This window comes from Esox lucius, chromosome 12, assembly GCF_011004845.1.
Source record: "Esox lucius isolate fEsoLuc1 chromosome 12, fEsoLuc1.pri, whole genome shotgun sequence".
NCBI classification, from domain to species: Eukaryota; Metazoa; Chordata; class Actinopteri; order Esociformes; family Esocidae; genus Esox; species Esox lucius.
Genome location: NC_047580.1, coordinates 13,201,622 through 13,222,007, shown reverse-complemented (window position 1 = coordinate 13,222,007; position 20,386 = coordinate 13,201,622). Strand labels below are relative to the sequence as shown.

At 44.6% G+C, this 20,386-nt stretch overlaps 1 protein-coding gene across 6 annotated transcripts in view; it reads left to right on the top strand.

Moving 5' to 3' along the window:
- vps13d (vacuolar protein sorting 13 homolog D) overlaps positions 1-20,386 on the top strand; it is a 57,383-nt gene that overhangs the window by 23,688 nt on the left and 13,309 nt on the right. For 4 of the 6 annotated variants that reach the window (XM_020051612.3, XM_020051611.3, XM_034296178.1 and 1 more), the window contains 25 exons: positions 1,482-1,587; positions 1,741-1,893; positions 4,414-4,549; positions 5,102-5,149; positions 6,224-6,374; positions 6,512-6,728; positions 6,947-7,200; positions 7,759-7,950; positions 8,065-8,191; positions 8,734-8,876; positions 9,085-9,215; positions 9,364-9,539; positions 10,112-10,235; positions 10,445-10,680; positions 10,825-10,927; positions 11,041-11,198; positions 11,310-11,418; positions 11,746-11,916; positions 12,359-12,463; positions 12,593-12,742; positions 12,846-12,992; positions 13,319-13,487; positions 13,603-13,751; positions 13,992-14,126; positions 14,329-14,496. In XM_020051612.3, coding sequence (XP_019907171.3) covers positions 1,482-1,587; positions 1,741-1,893; positions 4,414-4,549; positions 5,102-5,149; positions 6,224-6,374; positions 6,512-6,728; positions 6,947-7,200; positions 7,759-7,950; positions 8,065-8,191; positions 8,734-8,876; positions 9,085-9,215; positions 9,364-9,539; positions 10,112-10,235; positions 10,445-10,680; positions 10,825-10,927; positions 11,041-11,198; positions 11,310-11,418; positions 11,746-11,916; positions 12,359-12,463; positions 12,593-12,742; positions 12,846-12,992; positions 13,319-13,487; positions 13,603-13,751; positions 13,992-14,126; positions 14,329-14,496 — 3,758 coding nt within the window. The remainder of the gene's footprint in view (positions 1-1,481; positions 1,588-1,740; positions 1,894-4,413; positions 4,550-5,101; positions 5,150-6,223; positions 6,375-6,511; positions 6,729-6,946; positions 7,201-7,758; positions 7,951-8,064; positions 8,192-8,733; positions 8,877-9,084; positions 9,216-9,363; positions 9,540-10,111; positions 10,236-10,444; positions 10,681-10,824; positions 10,928-11,040; positions 11,199-11,309; positions 11,419-11,745; positions 11,917-12,358; positions 12,464-12,592; positions 12,743-12,845; positions 12,993-13,318; positions 13,488-13,602; positions 13,752-13,991; positions 14,127-14,328; positions 14,497-20,386) is intronic. The other 2 variants (XM_034296179.1, XM_034296177.1) reach the window with 1 other exon arrangement.

Below are 20,386 nucleotides of genomic sequence, written 5' to 3'. Positions count from 1 at the left end.
GTGTCAAGATGCTGCTAATGTCAAACGTATGTTCGTTGTCAATTTTGACCTGTTAAAGCGAGCTGTCAAAGGTAAATTAGAAAATGAATCTGTTTGCTTGAGCTGAAATTGAAGTGGTGGAAAATCAATAATGCGGTAAAAACATCTCATTTTTCTGTAAGCGAGAGAATAATCTACCCAGCCATGACACACACACAGGCCTTGGAACGACGTTATGGCAGATGTTTTTTGTGCAATAACTTTCATAGGCCCAATAATAAAATTTGTGTTTCACTATTCACAAAAACAAACATTGCCTCCCCTAGTCCTATTAATATTGGTTTGGCTTGTGGAACTCCACAATCAATCATCAAGTTGTAATATTTTTAAGATCACATTTGAGAGCAGCAGAACACAGTGGACTTCCCCTAGGCTTTTTGCCTTGGCTGTATCAATGTCATACATTCCTTTACATGAAATACAAATCCCCCACATGAAGGCTACGTTTGTTCATACTGTAGGTCTGTCCCCAAACAAGAGACAAGGTTATGCTTGTGAGTCTCATATTTATACCTGAATTCCCTTTAATAATTCATATGATTACAAGCCAAGACTCCCTAGGCCCCTCTTACCCCAGTCCTTGGCACAGCTCTGCTTCATACTTAGTGGAGATTGTTGACACGAAGGAAATCACAAATCAATTTTAATCACACTTTGTAATAAAACAAATTGTAAAAAGGTCTAAGGGTGGGTGAATACTTCCTCCTCTGTATACCGTCTGGTCTAATGAGGGGATTTCACCAAGAGCTTGGAGGCTACAAAAAAACCGTAGAGGCTAAGAATGCGGTATTGGGTAGGATTTACAGATAACCAAATTATTTTGGTGAAATTAAATCACCTTTTGTCTGCAGAGTCCAAGTCACATTAGGAGGTTAGGCTGTTGGCTTGTTCTCAGGCTTTCCTTTTTCTTCTGTGAGTCTGTCTCATGTTGTTTCACCTCCCCACATCCAATAGTAATCATAGACATCCAATCCATCGTCAGCCTTGTTGTTTACTACCATTCTTTAACTCTGAGTAATGGTTTATTTTTGCCTAACTAACCAAGCTGGAAGAGGCATGCATTGGCAAAGTGAACTAATAGTATTTCTAACATCTGAGTGAGCTGGTTTGTGTGAGCAGCCTCGTATCTACAGTCATGGAACAATCCCTCCACGGCCCAGTCTGGATAACACCTGATTGGACATGACATGTACACTTTATGACCTTCTTTTAATGAGGATAGTTGTGCATTAACTTTGAAACCATTCCATGAGTGGCATGTTGATGTGGATATTTGCAATCTGTGAACAAAATCATTCACATCATTATTTTTAAACATACAAACACGCACGCATCTTCCTATTTCATTTTAGAATGACCAATTTATAGATTTAATTAAATAAAGTAACGGTTCTGTCCTCGGTGTAGGACGTGTACTTCACTGTGTTCGCCTGTTCCCCCAGCCGACGTGAAGCTGTCCAAGCGGAGGCAGCCGTTCGTACCCTACGCCCTGCGCAATCACACAGGGTGCACCATGTGGTTCGCCACACTCACCACCACGCCCACGAGGTCAGTGGAGCGCCGCGCTGCCTGCGCGTTTACTGTGTAATGTTGCAGTGTCACATTGAGGAGTGACCCAGGGCGTCCACCGTTTTTATATGATGCCTGCCAAAATCGTGGAATCCCCGCTGGCTGTTAACCGCAGTGCTCTTTTTACCACAGGGTGGCGCTGTCTCACAGTGGTAGTGCGGACTGCATATCCCACGTACACGGGCCGGGAACAGACGACACCCACAACATCAGCCAGTGGCGAGAGGTGCTGCCCGGAGAGGAGATTCCCTTTGAGTTTGAAGCTCGAGAGAAGCTCAGGCACCGGTATGGTTGGTTGTCCTTCCCTGTTATTTTAATACAGAGAATAAAACCCGAAGGACAAATGGCCAGAGAGGGACTAAATAATAATATCTAGTACTTTTTCCCCTCCTGGGTATTTTGTGATGAATAAAGTGTCAGGAATCATAAATGCTTTATTATAAGTTTCTCTAGGTAGGAATGCCTGCTATTTGACTAACATGTAGAAATATATGCAAACATGACCTGAGATATGTCTTTCCAACCTGGCCTGAGATATGTCTGTCCAACCTGGCCTGAGATATGTCTGTCCAACCTGGCCTGAGATATGTCTGTCGAACAAGACCTAAGATATGTCTGTCGAACAAGACCTGAGATACAGTATCTCACAAAAGTGAGTACACCCCTCACATTTTTGAAAATATTTGATTATATCTTTTCATGTGACAACACTGAAGAAATGACACTTTTCTACAATGTTAAGTAGTGAGTGTACAACTTGTATAACTGTCTAAATTTGCTGTACCCTCAAAATAACACAACACACAGCCATTAATGTCTAAACCGCTGGCAACAAAAGTGAGTACAACCCTAAGTGAAAATGTCCAAATTGGGCTCAGTGTAAATATTTTGTGTGGCCACCATCATTTTCTAACACTGCCTTAACCCTCTTGGGCATGAAGTTCACCCAAGCTTCACAGGTTGCCACTGGAGTCCTATTCCACTCCTCCATGACGACGTCACAGAGCTGGTGGATGTTAGAGACCTTGCGCTCCTCCACCTTCGGTTTGAGGATGACCCACAGATGCTCAATGGGGTTTAGGTCTGGAGACATGCTTGGCCAGTCCATCACCTTTACCCTCAGCTTCTTTAGCAAGGCAGTGGTCATCTTGGAGGTGTGTTTGGGGTCGTTATCATGTTGGAATGCTGCCCTGTGGCCCAGTCTCCAAAGGGAGGGGATCATGCTCTGCTTCAGTATGTCACAGTACATGTTGGCATTCATGGTTCCCTCAATGAACTGTAGCTCCCCAGTGCCAGCAGCACTCATGCAGCCCCAGACCATGACACTCCCACCACCATGCTTAACTGTAGGCAAGACACACTTGTCTTTGTACTCCTCACCTGGTTGCCGCCACACACGCTTGACACCATCTGAACCAAATACGTTTATCTTGGTCTCATCAGACCACAGGACATGGTTCCAGTAATCCATGTCCTTAGTCTGCTTGTCTTCAGCAATCTGTTTGCGGGCTTTCTTGTGCGTCATCTTTAGAAGAGGCTTCCTTCTGGGACGACAGCCATGTAGACCAATTTGATGCAGTGTGCGGCATATGGTTTGAGCACTGACAGGCTGACCCCCCACCCCTTCAACATCTGCATCATTGCTGGCAGCACTCATAAGTCTATTTCCCAAAGACAACCTCTGGATATGACACTGAGCATGTGCACTCAACTTCTTTGGTCGACCATGGCGAGGCCTGTTCTGAGTGGAACCTGTCCTGTTAACCCGCTGTATGGTCTTGGCCACCGTGCTGCAGCTCAGTTTCAGGGTCTTGCCAATCTTCTTATAGCCTAGGCCATCTTTATGTAGAGCAACAATTATTTTATTCAGATCCTCAGAGAGTTCTTTGCCATGAGGTGCCATGTTGAATTTCCAGTCACCAGTATGAGGGAGTGTGAAAGCGATAACACCAAATTTAACACACCTGCTCCCCATTCACACCTGAGACCTTGTAACACTAATGAGTCACATGACACTGGGGAGGGAAAATGGCAAATTGGGCCCAATTTGGACAATTTCACTTAGGGGGGTACTCACTTTTGTTGCTAGCGGTTTAGACATTAATGGCTGTGTGTTGAGTTATTTTGAAGGGACAGCAAATTTACACAGTTATACAAGCTGTACACTCTCTACTTTACATTGTAGCAAAGTGTAATTTCTTCAGTGTTGTCACATAAAGCAAAAATGTGAGGGATGTACTCACTTTTGTGAGATACTGTATGTCTGTCTAACAAGACCTGAGATATGTCTGTCTAACAAGACCTAAGATATGTCTGTCTAACAAGACCTAAGATATGTCCGTCTAACAAGACCTAAGATATGTCCGTCTAACAAGACCTGAGATATGTGTCTAACAAGACCTGAGATATGTCTGTCTAACAAGACCTGAGATATGTCTGGCAAACAAGACCTGTGATATGTCTGTATTCTAAACCCGGAATTAGATGTCTATGTATTCTGAACTTGATCTGAGATATGCTTGTGTATTCTAAAACCGGAATGTGATATATTTGTGTATTCTAAAACCGGAATGTGATATATTTGTGTATTCTAAACATAGTATGTGATATATTTGTGTATTTTAACCCCGGTATGTGATATATTTGTGTATTATAAACCCGGTATGTGATATATTTGTGTATTGTAAACCTGGTATGTGATATATTTGTGTATTCTAAACCTGGAATTGGATATGTTTTTATATCCTGCACCTGGAATGAGGTATCTGTGTATTTTTAAATGTTGCTGCTTGTGTTGCTCTGCAGACACACTCATGAGCTAAAGCTGCATCAGCTGTTGGTGCGGGTGGGGGGCTGGGAGCAAGTCAATCCCGTTTCCGTGGACAAAGTGGGCGTGTTCTTCCGTTACGCCGCTCCCGACCGCAATAACCCTTCTAACACGGTACGTCCTCATGTCAAAGATCAAGAGCTGTGGTGTTGCACATACCAGTTTTATTTACTCAAACATATTCTGAGGGCAGAAAGAAGCGTGATTGGTTCATGCGAGCACCCAATCGAAATGGAAAGGCGCTCATGAACATTTCAAGCTGGATTGAAAGAGCAAGTGAATGTTATCTAGACCAAATATTCACCACTGAACTTTAGCTACATTACATCACATTTAGCACATAATCAAGTAATGTTCATTATAAAATCAGGCAAACTTACTCTTTCTCAGAGGTTGAGCAGATTTCCGTGCTTCTTGATGTAGTTTTCATGAGCACCGCCTCCATTTCAATTAGGTGTTCGCCTGTACCAATCACATTTATTTCTGCTCTCAGAAGATTTTGGAGTAAGTAAAACTGGTATGTGCTGTGGCGTTTCTTGGCTATAAAAAAATCAACTGAGTAGTTTATTACATCCAAATTGCTCTCAAACGTGTTTTATCTATGTCATTAGCCACATACTGCTTTGTGTTTTGTATTTGTGATGTTGTCTCTTCCTCCTTGTCTAGGTGGGCAGCCCCATCAGTAGGACCAACATCATACACCCTCATGTCTATGTAAGTGGGCTTCAATCACATTCCTTCTACTAGCCAGGTACTTTACTAGCATATATTCCCTGCTCTCGTATGTGTCTTGGTTTAGGCACTCAACTTTGTTTAGTTCTAGACTCTGACATGCGTGTGGTTCTAGGCTCTGACATGCATGTGGTTCTAGGCTCTGACATGGGTGTGGTTCTAGGCTCTGACATGAACACAGTTCTAGGCTCTGACAGTTCTAGGCCCTGAAATAGGCGCGGTTCTAGGCTCTGACATGGGCACGGTTCTGGGCCCTGACATGGGCGTGATTCTAGACTCTGACATACATCTGGTTCTAGGCTCTGACATACGTGTGGTTCTAGGTTCTGGCATGAGTGTGGTTCTAGGCTCTGAACTCTGTGTTGTTCTAGGCTCTAACGTGCACATGGTTCTAGGTTCTGACATACACATGGTTCTAGGTTCTGACATACTCATGGTTCTAGGCTCTGACATGTGTGTTTCTAGGCTCTGACATGTGTGGTTCTAGGCTCTGACATACACATTGTTTTACACTCTGACATGGGCGGTGTTCTAGGCTCTGACATACACGTGGGTCTAGGTTCTGACATACACGTGGTTCTAGGCTTTGACATACACGTGGTTCTAGGCTCTGACATGGGCGTGGTCCTAGGCTCTAACATGGGCGTGGTTCTAGTCTCTGGCATGCGTGTGGTTCTAGGCTCTGAACTCTGCGTTGTTCTTGGCTCTAATGTACACATGGTTCTAGGTTCTGACATACACATGGTTCTGACATTGGCGTGGTTCTAGGCTCTGACATGGGCGTGGTCCTAGGCTCTGACATGGGCGTGGTCCTAGGCTCTGACATGGCCGTGGTCCTAGGCTCTGACATGGGCGTGGTCCTAGGCTCTGACATGGGTGTGGTCCTAGGCTCTGACATGGGCGTGGTCCTAGGCTCTGACATGGGCGTGGTCCTACGCTCTGACATGGGCATGGTCCTAGGCTCTGACATGGGCGTGGTCCTAGGCTCTGACATGGGCGTGGTTCTAGGCTCTGACATGGGCGTTGTTCTAGGCTCTGACCGGTGTCTTGTTGTAGTTCTCAGCTCTACCTCCGGTGCGCGTAGTCTTCTCCATCACCATGGAAGGTGGTGCCCGGAAAGTGATCACGGTGCGCTCCGCCCTCATGGTTAAGAACCGCCTGGAAGTCCCCATGGAGGTGCGGCTGGACAGCCCCTCTGCTCCAGACAGTAAGTCCTCCCTCACCCCTGAGACACAGCAGGTTCTTCACATCACATGCAGAACCACTCTGACCTGACTAACATGAACATTAGGCTGGTCCTTGGTGCAGTTAGATATCTGAGCATCTCAAACTGGTTCTGTCCAGAGCCTGTGGTGCTGCCGCCAATCCTGCCTGGTGAAGCCCTGGCAGTGCCCCTCCATCTGACCTCATGGAGGCTACAGGCACGGCCCAAAGGCCTGGGCCTGTTCTTCTGCAAGATGCCCATCCACTGGACCAGCGTGGAGAGGCCTGGGGAGGTCAGCAGCAGCAAGAGGGAGTGCCAGTCGGCGGACTTCGAGGACCACCTCAAACGGAGCTTCAGGTGAAAGACCACTGCAGCACACAGGCCGTGTGGACCCAGCACACCGACACGCTGAGTCCACCCAGTCCACCCAGTCCACAGATAATCCACAGACATGGATTAGTCCCAGTCTAACTCCTCCCTGTTTTTCACCCAACTGGCCTCCTGGGGCCGTCCTGTACACGACCGTTTCTCTGCCATTACTCTCCCATCCTCTCTCCCGCCCCTCTCCTCATTAGGTTCTGCGTGGTGATCAAGAAGGAGAACTACCCGGACCAGCAGCCCGCCAAGACGGTGTCGGGTTCGGGCGGCGCTAAGCAGATCTACCGGCAGCCGGGTCACACCATCTACCTGCTGCCCACCCTGGTGCTGGCCAACCTGCTGCCATGCGACCTCAACTACTACATCAAGGGCACATCCGTCAAGGGCTCCCTGAAGCCGGGCAAGGAGGCCGTGCTTCATGCTGCAGACACCTCCCAGAACATAGAGCTAGGTCAGGAGTCCCAATGCCTGGTGTTAAACAGGACGGCCCCAGGAGCTTTGTTGTATGTATTGGACATGTTCTGCCAGTCTTAAGGTGACCTATTCTGTTTATAAACCTGTCACCAATGGAATTTGGAACTTCTGGTCGTGTCTGCAATATGTACAGTGCAATACTGCTTTTAGCCAATCAGAATTTAAGAGTCAAACCACGTGGTTTGTGACATTCGGCGGCTGTCAGCCAATCAGCGTCCGCGACCCCAACTACCTGGTGCCTGGAGAATGTGTTCATCTTGTAGAATCTGAGCATTAACAATTACAATATGAATGTACGTTTCATTGGAAGTGAATGTGCCTAGATAATGAGAACAACAGATAATATACTTTCTCTCTCCCTTGACAAACGGGTATGCTAATTATTACAACCACTATACGAAACGGCCGATTTCTAACAATCTCCTTGTTCAGCTTGATTTTTAGTTTCCTGCAGCCTGGCGTGTAGGTGTTAGGTGTTGTCCGTTGATCTGTCTAGTCTGCTCCAGGTGTGTTGACCCTGTCCGTCCTCCCCCAGGGCTGCTCCTGGAGAACTTCCCGGTGTGTAAGGAGCTGCTGATCCCCCCTGGTACCCAGAACTACGTGGTTCGCATGCGGCTGTATGACGCCAACAAGCGCCTGCTCTGTCTAACCATCCGCATCGTCCTCCGGGCACAGGGGGCCCTCAAGATCCTCATCTCAGCACCATACTGGCTCATCAACAAGACCGGTACCTGCTCTGTCCCTCCTCACCGACAGGACACACGCACAAGCCGAGAACACAAACACGCGTTAGATTTCGGTGAGTATTGGCCTTTTGACGGCCCCGTTGTGTTCCTCTCAGGTCTGCCGCTGATCTTTCGCCAGGACAACGGCAAGACGGACGCCGCCGGTCAGTTTGAGGAACACGAGCTAGCCAGGAGCCTCAGCCCGCTGCTGTTCTGTTACACGGACAAGGAGCAGCCAGCCATGTGAGTGCTGTGGAGATGGCTCCCACCCCGTCTTCTGGCCCTTCTACTGTTCACCTGTACGCCGCAAGGAGCGCTGCCTTGTTGGTGATACTGGCGCTGTTTGAACCAATCACAGTGATATCCTCAGTCTAAAATGACTTTGGCTGTAGGGAAGCATGTTGTTGCCTTTTAGCTGAACATCAACCCCAAAAAGGGAAGTTCTTTCCAGTGGCTTAGTGTTCTGTCTATAATGCCTATTTCTGTGTATGATTGCATTGTGTGTATGTGTGTGTGTGTGTGTGTGTGTGTGTGTGTTTGTACACAAGTGGGCCCGAGGAGAGGGAGAAAGACATTGCAGAAGGATGGTAGGCTATATAAAGATAGACAACACATTAGAACTACATAGCGTACCTGGCTAGTTAACTAGTTAACTGATGTTTTCTTCTAACGTATTAGCCATTTAGCTACCACTCTTATACGGAGCGACTTCCAATACATGATAACTCAGCTTTCTCCATATTGCCTTCAAAATTCTGGTTCTCTTGTGTCTTCATTTCACTTAGGTGCACCATGCGGATTGGGAGGGGCATCCATCCGGACGGAGTTCCCGGTTGGTGCCAGGGTTTTTCCCTGGATGGTGGGAGCGGAGTAAGGGCAGTGAAGGTGATCCAGCAGGGTAACAGACCCGGTCTTATCTACAATATAGGCAAGTACCCCAGTGACAAGAACTAACCTGGTAACAACTCAAGTGTCCTAAAAACAACTAACAACAGCAACACCAGTAAGTTAGTTAACACCACCAACCTGATATTGCTAATACTCGGGTGAATGATCCATGTTGCCATTGATATCCAGTATTTCCATTGTATCGTTTATTGCTGTGCTTGAATCTGTCTTTCTGTATCTTGAGACAGGCATCAATGTTCGAAAAGGCAAGGGCCGCTACATAGACACCCACATCGTGACCTTTGCCCCTCGGTACCTACTGGACAACCGGTCCACTTACAAACTGGCCTTTTCCCAGAGGGAGTTTGCCAGGGGCAAGGTCAGTGACTGACAGTTAAATGACTTGGTTTTTATGGACATGGCCAGTAACAAATGTCTTCTGTTTTATGCCTCAAATACGTAATTGAAGTGAGTCATACAGCAACAGGACCGTGTCAACAACTGTTGCTGTTGTTGTACCACCCCAGGGCACGGCAAACCCAGAGGGCTATATCTCCACGCTGCCGGGATCCAGCGTCGTTTTCCACTGGCCCCGGAACGACTACGACCAGCTGTTATGTGTGCGCCTCATGGACGTGCAGAACTGCACTTGGTCAGGGGGCTTCGAGGTCAACAAGCTCAAGTCATTCCATGTCAACATGAGGTAAAAGAAAAAGGGAAAAAAAGAAAAATATATTCTGATAAAGCCTACACTCAGGGCTCTGAAATGCGATTGCGTGTATTTTGATTGCGTGTGACGTAATATTTATTTCTGGTTGTTTTTATTTTGGGGAACTGTGGCCAGGAAAATAATCGAATGTTAAGTGCTGTAAGGCGTCGCTGCGGTGTTGTGCTCAAGTGCCCTGAAGAGAGAAAGCGTTGATTCGTTAGCGTCATGTTTGCCCTTTGACCACGGCTAAAATGCTAGCTTTGTGCCAAACTAGGTTCAAAGCTCTGAGCCATGTTTACATTCATAAACCCGGTAGTTTTTACATTCATAAACAGGTCATGCTCACATTCACAAAAACAGTTGTGGGGCGCTTATTTGGAGCCTCGACTATACCGCTATACCTAAAACATTTTGCACATGAGGTTTTAACATTTATGGATGGTTAAACTAAAGTGTAAGACCCCAGAGGATACTTCGTAATACCATATCCAACTCAGAATATTGGTAAAGGACTGCAGAGATGCCCTTTTCTGTAGTAGAACTGTATTCGGTTGTTTCCTTGACAGAGACACACTGGGAAACTGTTTCTTTCTGCGAGCTGAGATCACATTGAAGGGAGCCACCTATCAGATCTGCTTCAGCAACACTGACCAGCTGCCTCCGCCGTTCCGCATCGACAACATCTCAGAGGTACTGTGAAGGAGTCTTCTGCAGTGGTTATCCTTCCCATCACAGCGTCTCTCAGAGACATAGATGAAGATACAGAATTCAGGAAACTAGCCTTCATGTCGGTGCCCGAACATATTAAACATATTGTAAATATTGTTTTGGGCTTGTAACGCACATGCTGTTATTGGGTAGTGTTCAATGGCAAAATGGTGGCCATTTGTCTGTTGCAGGTGCCCATCCAGTTCTGGCAACACGGGGTGGCAGACATCCGGCTCCACACAGAGGTGAAAGCGGGCTCAGTGCTAGACTTTGCCTGTGATGAGCCCACCCTACCCCCCTACCTCACCCTTATTGTGAAGGGGGCCGGTTCATCCGAGGTCACAGCCGACATGAACTGCTTCCGGGAGTACAACAAGCTATACTACGAGAACTTCATCTACATCGCTGCGACGTACACCTTTTCACAGTGAGTGTGAGAGAGGCTGAGTAGGGACGTGCGCTACTCTTAGCCAGCGTCATTGTTGGACTGACCTGCCAAATGTTTTGCTCCAGTATGACTTTCTGGACATGACCCAGACCCAATCTCTGATCCCTGTGGTTGTCCCAACAGAGAGGCAGGGAAGAGGCCGGTGGGGAAGAAACGGGTGGTTGCCGGTGCTGAGCTGGTGTTGGATGTGGAGCCCAAGACCCAGAGAGTCATCCTCAAGAAAAAAGTACAGACATAATGAAACCCATGAAATAACAAGGCCTTGATGAACACTCACTGACTACCTTTTCTTCTCCGACATAACACATTAACGTTCCCAACTTGTTCCTGTCGTCCCAGGAGCCCGGGAAGCGTTCCCAGCTGTGGCGAATGACTGGTACAGGAATGCTGTGTCATGAAGGCTCCTCCCCTCCACAGAGCAAGCCAGCCCAGCCACGCCCTCTGGACTCCTCCCTGGTTCTGGACATCGCTGGGCTGGCGGCAGTCACAGACAATAGGTTAGTCACCGCTGCCTTGACTGGGCTCCTATGTCTGGTGTCACCTGGATCTATATCTCCCTCTATCTGATATCCTTGTCCTCTCTCTCTGCCCCGCCCATCTTTCCCTAGTTATGAGCCCTTAATGCTGCGGAGGCCAGACCCACGCCGCAGCACAACGCAGACATGGCACTTCTCCTCAGGCATGCTGACCTGCGGCCTGCCCCGCTTGGTGGTACAGGTGAGTGGATACCACAGGCTTCTGACTGCCAGTCAAACGTACTTCAGCTGTTACACTGAATCATTGGTGTCCATATCAAATGGTTTCTAAACTGGAAATTTGTTTAAGGAATGAAGTAACCCTTTATTTACAGGTTTCCAGTTGCTTTTGAATGATATTGTTATGATGAGAGACCCTTTGGAGTATGTGACCCATAATGCAATGAAATAATAGCTTGTCTTTCATGCCTTTATACAAAATACAAGTCTCACCAAACATTGCATCCAAATAGAATTGAGCTCTGTTTTCATATGCCGTTCTTTGCTGCACTGACCTTCTCTCCTCCAGGCGAATGGTGGTGTGGAAGGGCTGTTTGACGGGGCTGAGGTGGTTCTTGGGCCAGATGCCGGCCTGCAAGAGCTGGGCCCAGAGCAGCAGTTCATTAACCAAAAGATGAGGCCTGGCTCTGGGGTGCTGTCTGTCCAGGTCCTGCCAGACGGACCCACGCGAGTACTTCAGGTTTGTTTTGGGGGTCATTTCCATTTCAAAAGTCCGGTCTAATTATTCATTGAAATTCAACAATATACATTAACATTTTAGTTATTTTGCCCCAAACGAGATAGACTTTAATCCAAAACAACATACAGATTGTGTGTTAATCTTAAAATGGCTAAGTGAGAGAACCACAAAACTCAGTATTTTTACTCAATAAACTAGCATCAGTGCTAAAGGGAAAAATGTAAGTAAATAATTTGTGGAACATGTAAGGCAAGGGTTGGTGTTGGTGTTAGGCAGGGGTTAATTTAAATACTGAACTGACAACTTCTCAAATCCTTCTGTATTAGATTCTCCAGATCAGATTTCATTCTTGCCCTCTGTATGTGTACCTGTGTAGCTTTCACATGTCAGCCTAATAACTATATACTTTACTGATTGGCTGTTTGCGATTCTGTCGCTGTAGATCAGCGACTTCAACCAGCGACGAATGAACCGGATGTCCCCAAGCACAGAGGAGGACCAGAACAAAGATGTCCTTGAGAAGAAGGAGCAAGAGCAGGAACTGGAGGTGTACTCATTATAAAACTGTTTCAAATGATGGGTGTACTTTGCTCTAACTACCCATAGCGAAGATCTTTAGTCATCTTCCACGTCAACTAAGACTAAGCTACCATGTCTGTCTCTGTCTGTTCTCTAGGTGTTGTTGAACTTGGAGGAAGGCGTGGGTCTATCCCTGGTTAACAAGTTGCCGGAGGAGCTGGTTTTCACTACGTTGTCGGGCATTGACGTCCACTTCACGCGCACCGCTGCCAGCGAGGTGCTAGAGCTGAGCATCCAGAACATCCAGGTAGGACCCCATGAAGCTTTCACACACCGTAACGAACTTTTGAACCCCTTCATCGCCACTCCTTTAAGCTTTTGATCGACACTCTGGCTGCCTCCTCCACCAGGTGGATAACCAGCTCCTAGGCACCACTCAGCCAGTGATGCTGTGTGTGACCCCAGGCTCCAGTGGGGAGAGTGTGGACTTTGGCCCCGCCCTGCAGGTCAACTCTGTTAAAGTCCCCAGCAACCTCATGCTCACCGATCTCTTCAAGGTACAGCCTGACTGCCAAGTTCACCAAAAAACTACTCAAACGCGAACAATCTCTACCAGAGTCGCATTCATTAGGCAGGACAGGACAAATGTAACATCTTACTTGGATCTGTTCATTAAGAAGTGCTTTGTACATTTTTGTTGCTATCAGTTCTTTTGAAAATTCTAAGTAGTTTCAGTTGCCATAGAATAAACACTGGGCAATGACTGCAAGTGTTTGTATTTAAATGATTCCCCAAGTGAAACTGCTAACTGAATCCCCTGTTCAGACAATGTTGTAAAACTGAAGAAGTTGATATGTTGACCTACTCGTTGTTTTCTGTGCAGCATCTCATGGTGACAGCGAGGCGCTTCACCGTCATCATCGAGGAAAAACTTTTGCTGAAGCTGCTAAGCTTCTTTGGTTATGGCCACACGGAGGCAGGTGGGTGGTGGCCTACGCTGGTCCAGCCTTCTAAGACACTGACTCCGGTGCACATGCACTGCTGCAGCATGGGTTTGAATCCGCATGCGCTCCAAACATTGTGTCATTACTCTGGTCCTAGAGAACAGGCATGTGTGCTGTAATTGGAATGCTCACTGTTCTGTTTATGTCTGTGTTATGGTCCCAGAACTCGAAAAGTTAGATGAAAGTCTGTATGAGAAGCCCAGTGAGGACCAGGGTGCACCCAAGCGCTACTACTTTGAGAACTTGAAGATTAGCCTCCCTCAGGTCAAACTGAGTGTGTTCACATCCCACAAGCTCCCGCCAGACCTCAAGGTAAATGGTTACTAGCCACTGCGAGCAAATGACTCAGAGCAGTTCTAGGCTATGCTGACAAAAAAAAATAAGCATATTGTTCTTTCTGGATTCATATGATGGCTGCCTTCACCTGTGGGTACTGTCTTTCACATACATATTGAATAAGATGGTTCTCTTGAATATAGACTGACATGATTAGTCTTTGTGGATCCACCCGGACAGTTTGCTTGTTCTAAAAGTGCTCTGTAATTTCTGCAGGCCCTCAAGGGCACCCTGGGGATCCCGCTGATCCGGTTTGAGGATGCTGTGATCAACATGTACCCCTTCACCCGGGTCCACCCGTACGAGACTCAGGAGATTATCATCAATGACATCCTGAAGCACTTCAGAGAGGTGAGTGGGGATTACAGACAAACTATTCAACTGCTAAAGGCTAATCTGTAACGTTGATTTCTGTATACAGTATATACCAAGTGAAATCTAGACTGATTGCTTTCAACACTGAGCAGTGGCCAACAGTCCATTGCTTCACTTCAAGCCTCTAGGCCACGACAACAGTGCATTTCACAGCCAGTTTCATTGTGTTCTCCTTCAGGAGCTGATCAGCCAGGCGGCTCAAATCCTTGGCTCAGTGGACTTTCTGGGTAACCCGATGGGACTGCTAAATGACGTCTCCGAGGGCGTGTCCGAACTCATCAAGTACGGCAACGTGGGCGGGCTGATCCGGAACGTCACCCATGGCGTGTCCAACTCCGCCGCCAAGGTATGGTTGCTCGGGGTTTACCTTAACCTTTACGTGGACTATTTGTTTATCTCCGGATTATGCTGTTACAGTTGGTCTCCCAGTTTCAAGGCCGCTAAGCTAAATTCCAGCTTGGCTAGGTTTCTGCTCAACATTGATGTGACACACACAAACACACAACGGTTGTTCCGTGTTCTTTTCAATCGCTTTCCATGAAAATTGGCCTCCGCTTGCTTTGGCGGAAGCCCCAGTGTGTGCCAGCTTGTCTGTCACTACACGTTACATGGATCCAGGAGATGGAACAGCACAGGAAGGTCGACAGCATTACAGTTGTATAACAACCTGATTTAACTGCCAACTGGGAGCCGTTTTATTGTTTTGGTATACTAATGGATACTGCTGAATGTATATGGAACAGATTTCATTTTTATTTATTTTATTTTGTTACCGCTCTCCCTGTCTGTATAAGTCTTGATCGTGACCTTGCAAGGACCAGTGTAATGTCCCAAACCTTTGGCCAGTCTGCCCCCGAACAGTAATCGCTTCATTAACAGTACAATAAGATGTGTCCAGGGGCCTCCTTTACAAGCTTAGGGACCCATTCTGAATTTGGAATAGAGATTTTGCCCACCCTAGCTCTTTGTCAGTCCAGAACGCAGGCATGCAGCCCCAAGGTTCTCCTCCAGAGCCCTGAGCCAGCTCTCAGCAGGCCCCGAACGAGATAGACACATTTCAGGAAGCTAGCCAGGTGTATCAATGCATTTTCTAAATGCCTACAAATCTGCCATAGAAATGTAAATCGTACACTCTGGTGATATGTATGTCCTTTCTTAAAGATTTAGTTTGTTTTAAATGCTATGTGTACTGAGTTAGTCTTGTTGAAACGCTTCCTACATTAGTTAGAACCAATAAAATGTTATGAAATAAGCAAACCTTGCTTGTTTGGGCACAGGGTAATGGTAAAACTATAAATATTTTGTTATTGCCGCGTAAGTATTCTAAGAACATATTCCTATTCCACAACAGGAAGCAGTGTTCTGAAATACATTCATCATACAGTTTCCCTAGTTATACAGCTGTCAGTATATTTTTATACATACACAGTAGAAAGTCTACATCTCTTTAAAACTTTTCACATTTTCTTATCTTCCCTCAGTGTTTCAGGCTTCTAAATTAGTATTTTCCCCTACTTATCTACACACCATTGTCCAGACTTTATGGGGATTATTTTTTTTATTGTTGTGAAATAATTTTATATGTTAACAATACAGAACTCAAATATTACATTTGGATATGTTTCCACCTCCCTGAGTAAGTACTTATTTGAAGCACCTTTGACAGTGATTACAGTTGGATTAGGTCTCTGCCAAATTTGAACATCTTCACAATATTTTACCATTTGTTTTGCTAAATAATTCAAGCTCTGGCTGGGCCACTCAAGGACATTTACCTTTTCATTCCTTAGCCACTGAACTGTTGCTTTAGTTGTGTGCTTTTAATTATTTTAGTCTTGCTGAAAGGTGAAATCCTTCCCAGTGTCAGCTTTCTTGCAGAGGGCAGATACTTTCCTCAAGGACTTTTCTGTGCATGATTTTTCCCTTCGACAAGTGCCCCAGTCCCTTATGATGCAAAATATCCCCACAACATAATTCTGCCACCTAAGGGCACTGGGATTACATTTGCACAAAAGGTAATGCTTTCAAGTTAGGCCAAAAAGTAAAATTTTTGTTTTGCCAGAACACAAATCATTTTGCCACATGGCTGAGTATTTGGCATAGGTCAATAGGTATTCAAGGTGGGCTTCCTTGGGGAATGTCTTCCTTCGTGCCACACTATCATGCAGGACCGATTTGTGGGTTGCTTGTGATATTGTTGTCACATGTACACAGTGACCAACTTGTCCATAAAACTCTGTAGCTCTGTCAAAGTCCTGATTGGCTTCTTGGTAGGCTCCTATTTGCTTGTCATCCAGTTTGCAGGGATAGTCTGATCTAGGCAGGCTCAGACACAGCACTCCTTCCACCTCTTAGTAATTGTCTTGTGTGCCATAGGATATTTAAGACCTTATATTTAAGTGTATACTAGCTAAAAAATAAGTGAATTTTAACAAATTAACTGTTAGATCACTTCTGTGGTAGAGAAGTTCAGGTGCAAGTTTGCACACCCTATTTTACTTTGCTCCTTGGCATTGAGGTTAAGTGTAGCCTACTGCAAAAAGCTGTCAGTAATCTGCAACTCAAAAAGGAAGAAGAGCAGTTTTTTAATACTAATACAAATTGACATGTTGGTGGATGGTGACATTTTAAAATATAACTCAGCCCTTAACCAATGTGTGGGCTGAAAAGAATGTTCATGTCATCTTTTAGGAAAAGACAGAATTTTTTATGAGATTTTTGGGTTTACCACTTCAAGCACAGTTATATCATTGACTAAAATTAAGACCTGTCGGTGTAAATAATGGTACAACATCATGTGTGCTTTGGCCTTCGTCTTGTAGATCAAAAAACTAGATTTCTACTGATTTGGGAGTTTAAGGCTAATCACCACTCCTATTTGTATGCAGCTCTGCTCCTGTTGACTGGTTCAAATATTTTTATCTGTGAGCTTGAACGCAAATAAAAGTTTAATCTGAGCTTTCTCTTGGCAGTGTCTCGTAAATCTGACTTGACATTCTCCTCCCTCCGAGGGAAAACAGAATGCAATCATCGGTCAAAAGTTTAACTGTCTTCCAATCAGTGTTGTTTCCCCTCGTAACTACTTGCTCTGTTTGCTGAACATAAACAAAGTAACCCCCTGTTAGTGCAGGCACAGACACACAAGCACATACACGTTGGTAACTTTCAGCTACTAATAAAGTTGTTTAAAAGAAAAGAGTGCCTAATAAAAATTCCATGCCATAGTATGGAAAAAGATTGATCTCAAAATAAATATTTAAGAGGTATTTATTAAGTTAGTTGTTATCTATAAGGACAGGAAATATGCCAAGAAGCATAACTAGTTCAGTCACTAGTTGAACCAGTCATCTAATTGTGCCTTATTTTGTGGCCAGTTGTGGCCGCATCATGAAATAATTTATCTACACTATTGTTCTGAAGTTTGCGGTCACTTAGAAAAAAAATTTGGCCCCATGAAAACATACATGAAATTAGTTTGATTAGGAAATATAGCTAAATGAATAGGAAATATTGTCATTAATAAGGTAAGAAATCATGATTTTTAATTAAAATAATAATTGTGTCCTTCAAACTTTGCTTTTGTCAGAAAAGTTCCTCCACAATCCTCCATTTGCGGCAATTGCAGACCTTTGGCATTCTAGTTGTAAATTTGTTGAGGTAATCTGAAGAGGTTTAATCCCATGTTTTAACCTCCCACAAATTGGATTGGGTTGATGGCCTCTTCTTACGTACAGTAACATTCTGTCAAGCTGATCCCACAACAGCTCAATAGGGTTGAGATCCAGTTTCTGTGCTGGCCCCTCCATTATAGACAGAATACTGCTTCTTCCCTAAATAATTGTTAACTTGTTTGGAGCTGTGCTTTGGGTCATTGTCCTGTTTGTAGGAGGACATTGGCTCCAATCAAGCGCCATCTACAGGGTATGGCATGGTGTTGCAAAATGGAGTGATAGCCTTTCTTCTTCAAGATCCCTTTTACTCTGTACAAATATCCCACTTTACCACCACCTAAGCACCCCGAACCATCACATTGCCTCCACCATGCATGACAGATGGCATCAAGCAGTCCTCCAGCTTCTTTTCATTCATTTGCATCTCATGTGAATGTTCTTCTTTGTGATCCGAACACCTCAAACTTCGATTCATCTGTACATAACACTGTTTTCTAATCTTCCTCTGTCCAGTGTCTGTGTTCTTTTTTCCCATCTTAATCTTCTCTTTTTATTGGCCAATTTGAGATATGTTTCCCAGTGTCGCCTCTTCACTGTTGAATTGGAGACTGGTGTTTTGCAAGTGCTATTTCATAAAGCAGTCAGTTGAGGACCTGTGAAGTGTCTGTTTCTCAAACTAGACACTCTAATGTATTTGTCCTCTTGCTTAGTTGTGCACCGGGACCTCACACTCTTCTATTCTGGATAGAGCCAGTTTGCTCTGTTCTGTGAAGGGAGTAATACCCAGCTTGTTCTGTGAAGGGAGTAATACCCAGCTTGTTCTATGAAGGGAGTAGTACCCAGCTTGTTCTATGAAGGGAGTAGTACCCAGCTTGTTCAAGAACATCAGTTTCTTGGCAATTTCACACATGGAATAGACTTTGTCTCTCAGGCCATTTCGAGCCTATAAGCGAACCCACAAATGCCGATGCTCCAGATACTCAACTAGTTTGAATAAGGCCAGTTTTATTCCTTCTTCAATCAGCAGCATATTTGCCAAAGGGTTTTCTAATGATTAATTAGCCTTTTAAAATTATGAAGTTGGATTAACAAACTCAACATTGCCATTGGACTGATGAAAACATGGTTGCTGATAATGGGTTGCTGATAATGGTTCTCTGTACACCTATGTTGATATTCCGTTGAAAATCAGCCGTTTCCAGCTACAATAGTCATTTACAACAGTAACAATGTCTACACTGTATTTCTGATCAATTTTATGTTATTTTAATGGACCACAAATGTGCTTTTCTTTTGAAAACAAGGACATTTCTAAGTGACCGCAAACTTTTTAACGGTATATTATGTTGTGATATATTTAATAACCTGCCCAGGAATTATGGTTGAACATCAGCCAACTTTTTCTGAACATTTAAAATACAATTTTGGTTATTGTGCAATGTGCCTGCAGAAGTAAATGTAATAAAGTACAGCCATGAACTATTGGCCTTACTGCTTCTGCATTTCCACTTGATGGTCATAATCCTTTCTTTTTGGATGTTATTTTTCTCCTTTTTATGGGTTGGTCTGCTCAACCAATTCCCTGGCCCGCGTTGCAGACCTGCTATTAACATCTTTTTGTCTTTGCCTTTTTAAACCATTCAACATACATGGGCAATTCCTGTGTTCTAGAAGTAAGATTTTAATGCAAATTTGCAAATCGCCTCACAGAATGAACATAGAAAATATACATTATTCTTTTGATATGTGTTTCTATAGCAGTCTTTCTCCGGATCAGTGACGCTTTATGGAAGAATGCCTGCTTGTCTAAGGCATTTCCTTAATGGAAAAGTCCTATGATTGCAATTCCGCCTAGTTAATATACCATGGTTACATGAGTAACCTCTGATGGCCGTTATTTAGTGGTTGGCACATGTAGTGCACTTTGTATTGGCATTAGCTTTCCAACAGTTGGAGCTGTTAGCCTTAATGCCTTAAATTAAAGGTAGGACTCTCTGGAAACACGTAAAGGTCTTTTTTGCCCTTAAAAGGGACTGTGGCAATACAAAGCAATGCACATCTTTTCTATATTTTCTCAGCTATTTCTTCATGAACTTTCCAATAGAACTCTGAATTTCAGTCAATACAAACTGTGCCCTAAATATTATTGTTGCAGCATGTTGGTGAAATGAAGCTCTTTAGAAGCATTATGTATTTGACAGGAAACTGATGACATTTTGGGAACATATAATATATTAGCAAAGTGCTGTGGGTTTAAGTTTTAGGTCAAAACATAGCGGAACTCTATTATACAGCTCCGGAAAAAATTAAGAGACCACTGCACCTTTTTCTTTCCTTTCCATAATAGGCTGAAGAGGAAAGTTTTGAGTGAGGAACAGAAGGGTTCAATTTAAAGTGGTCTCTTAATTTTAACCCTTCTGTTCCTCACTCAAAACCTTCCTTTTCAACTTTTTTGGAAAGGAAAGAATAAGGTGCAGTAGTCTCTTAATTATTTCTGGAGCTGTATATATAACTCTATAACTAAACTTTGCTGACCTCTTATGTATTTATATTATATAATATATA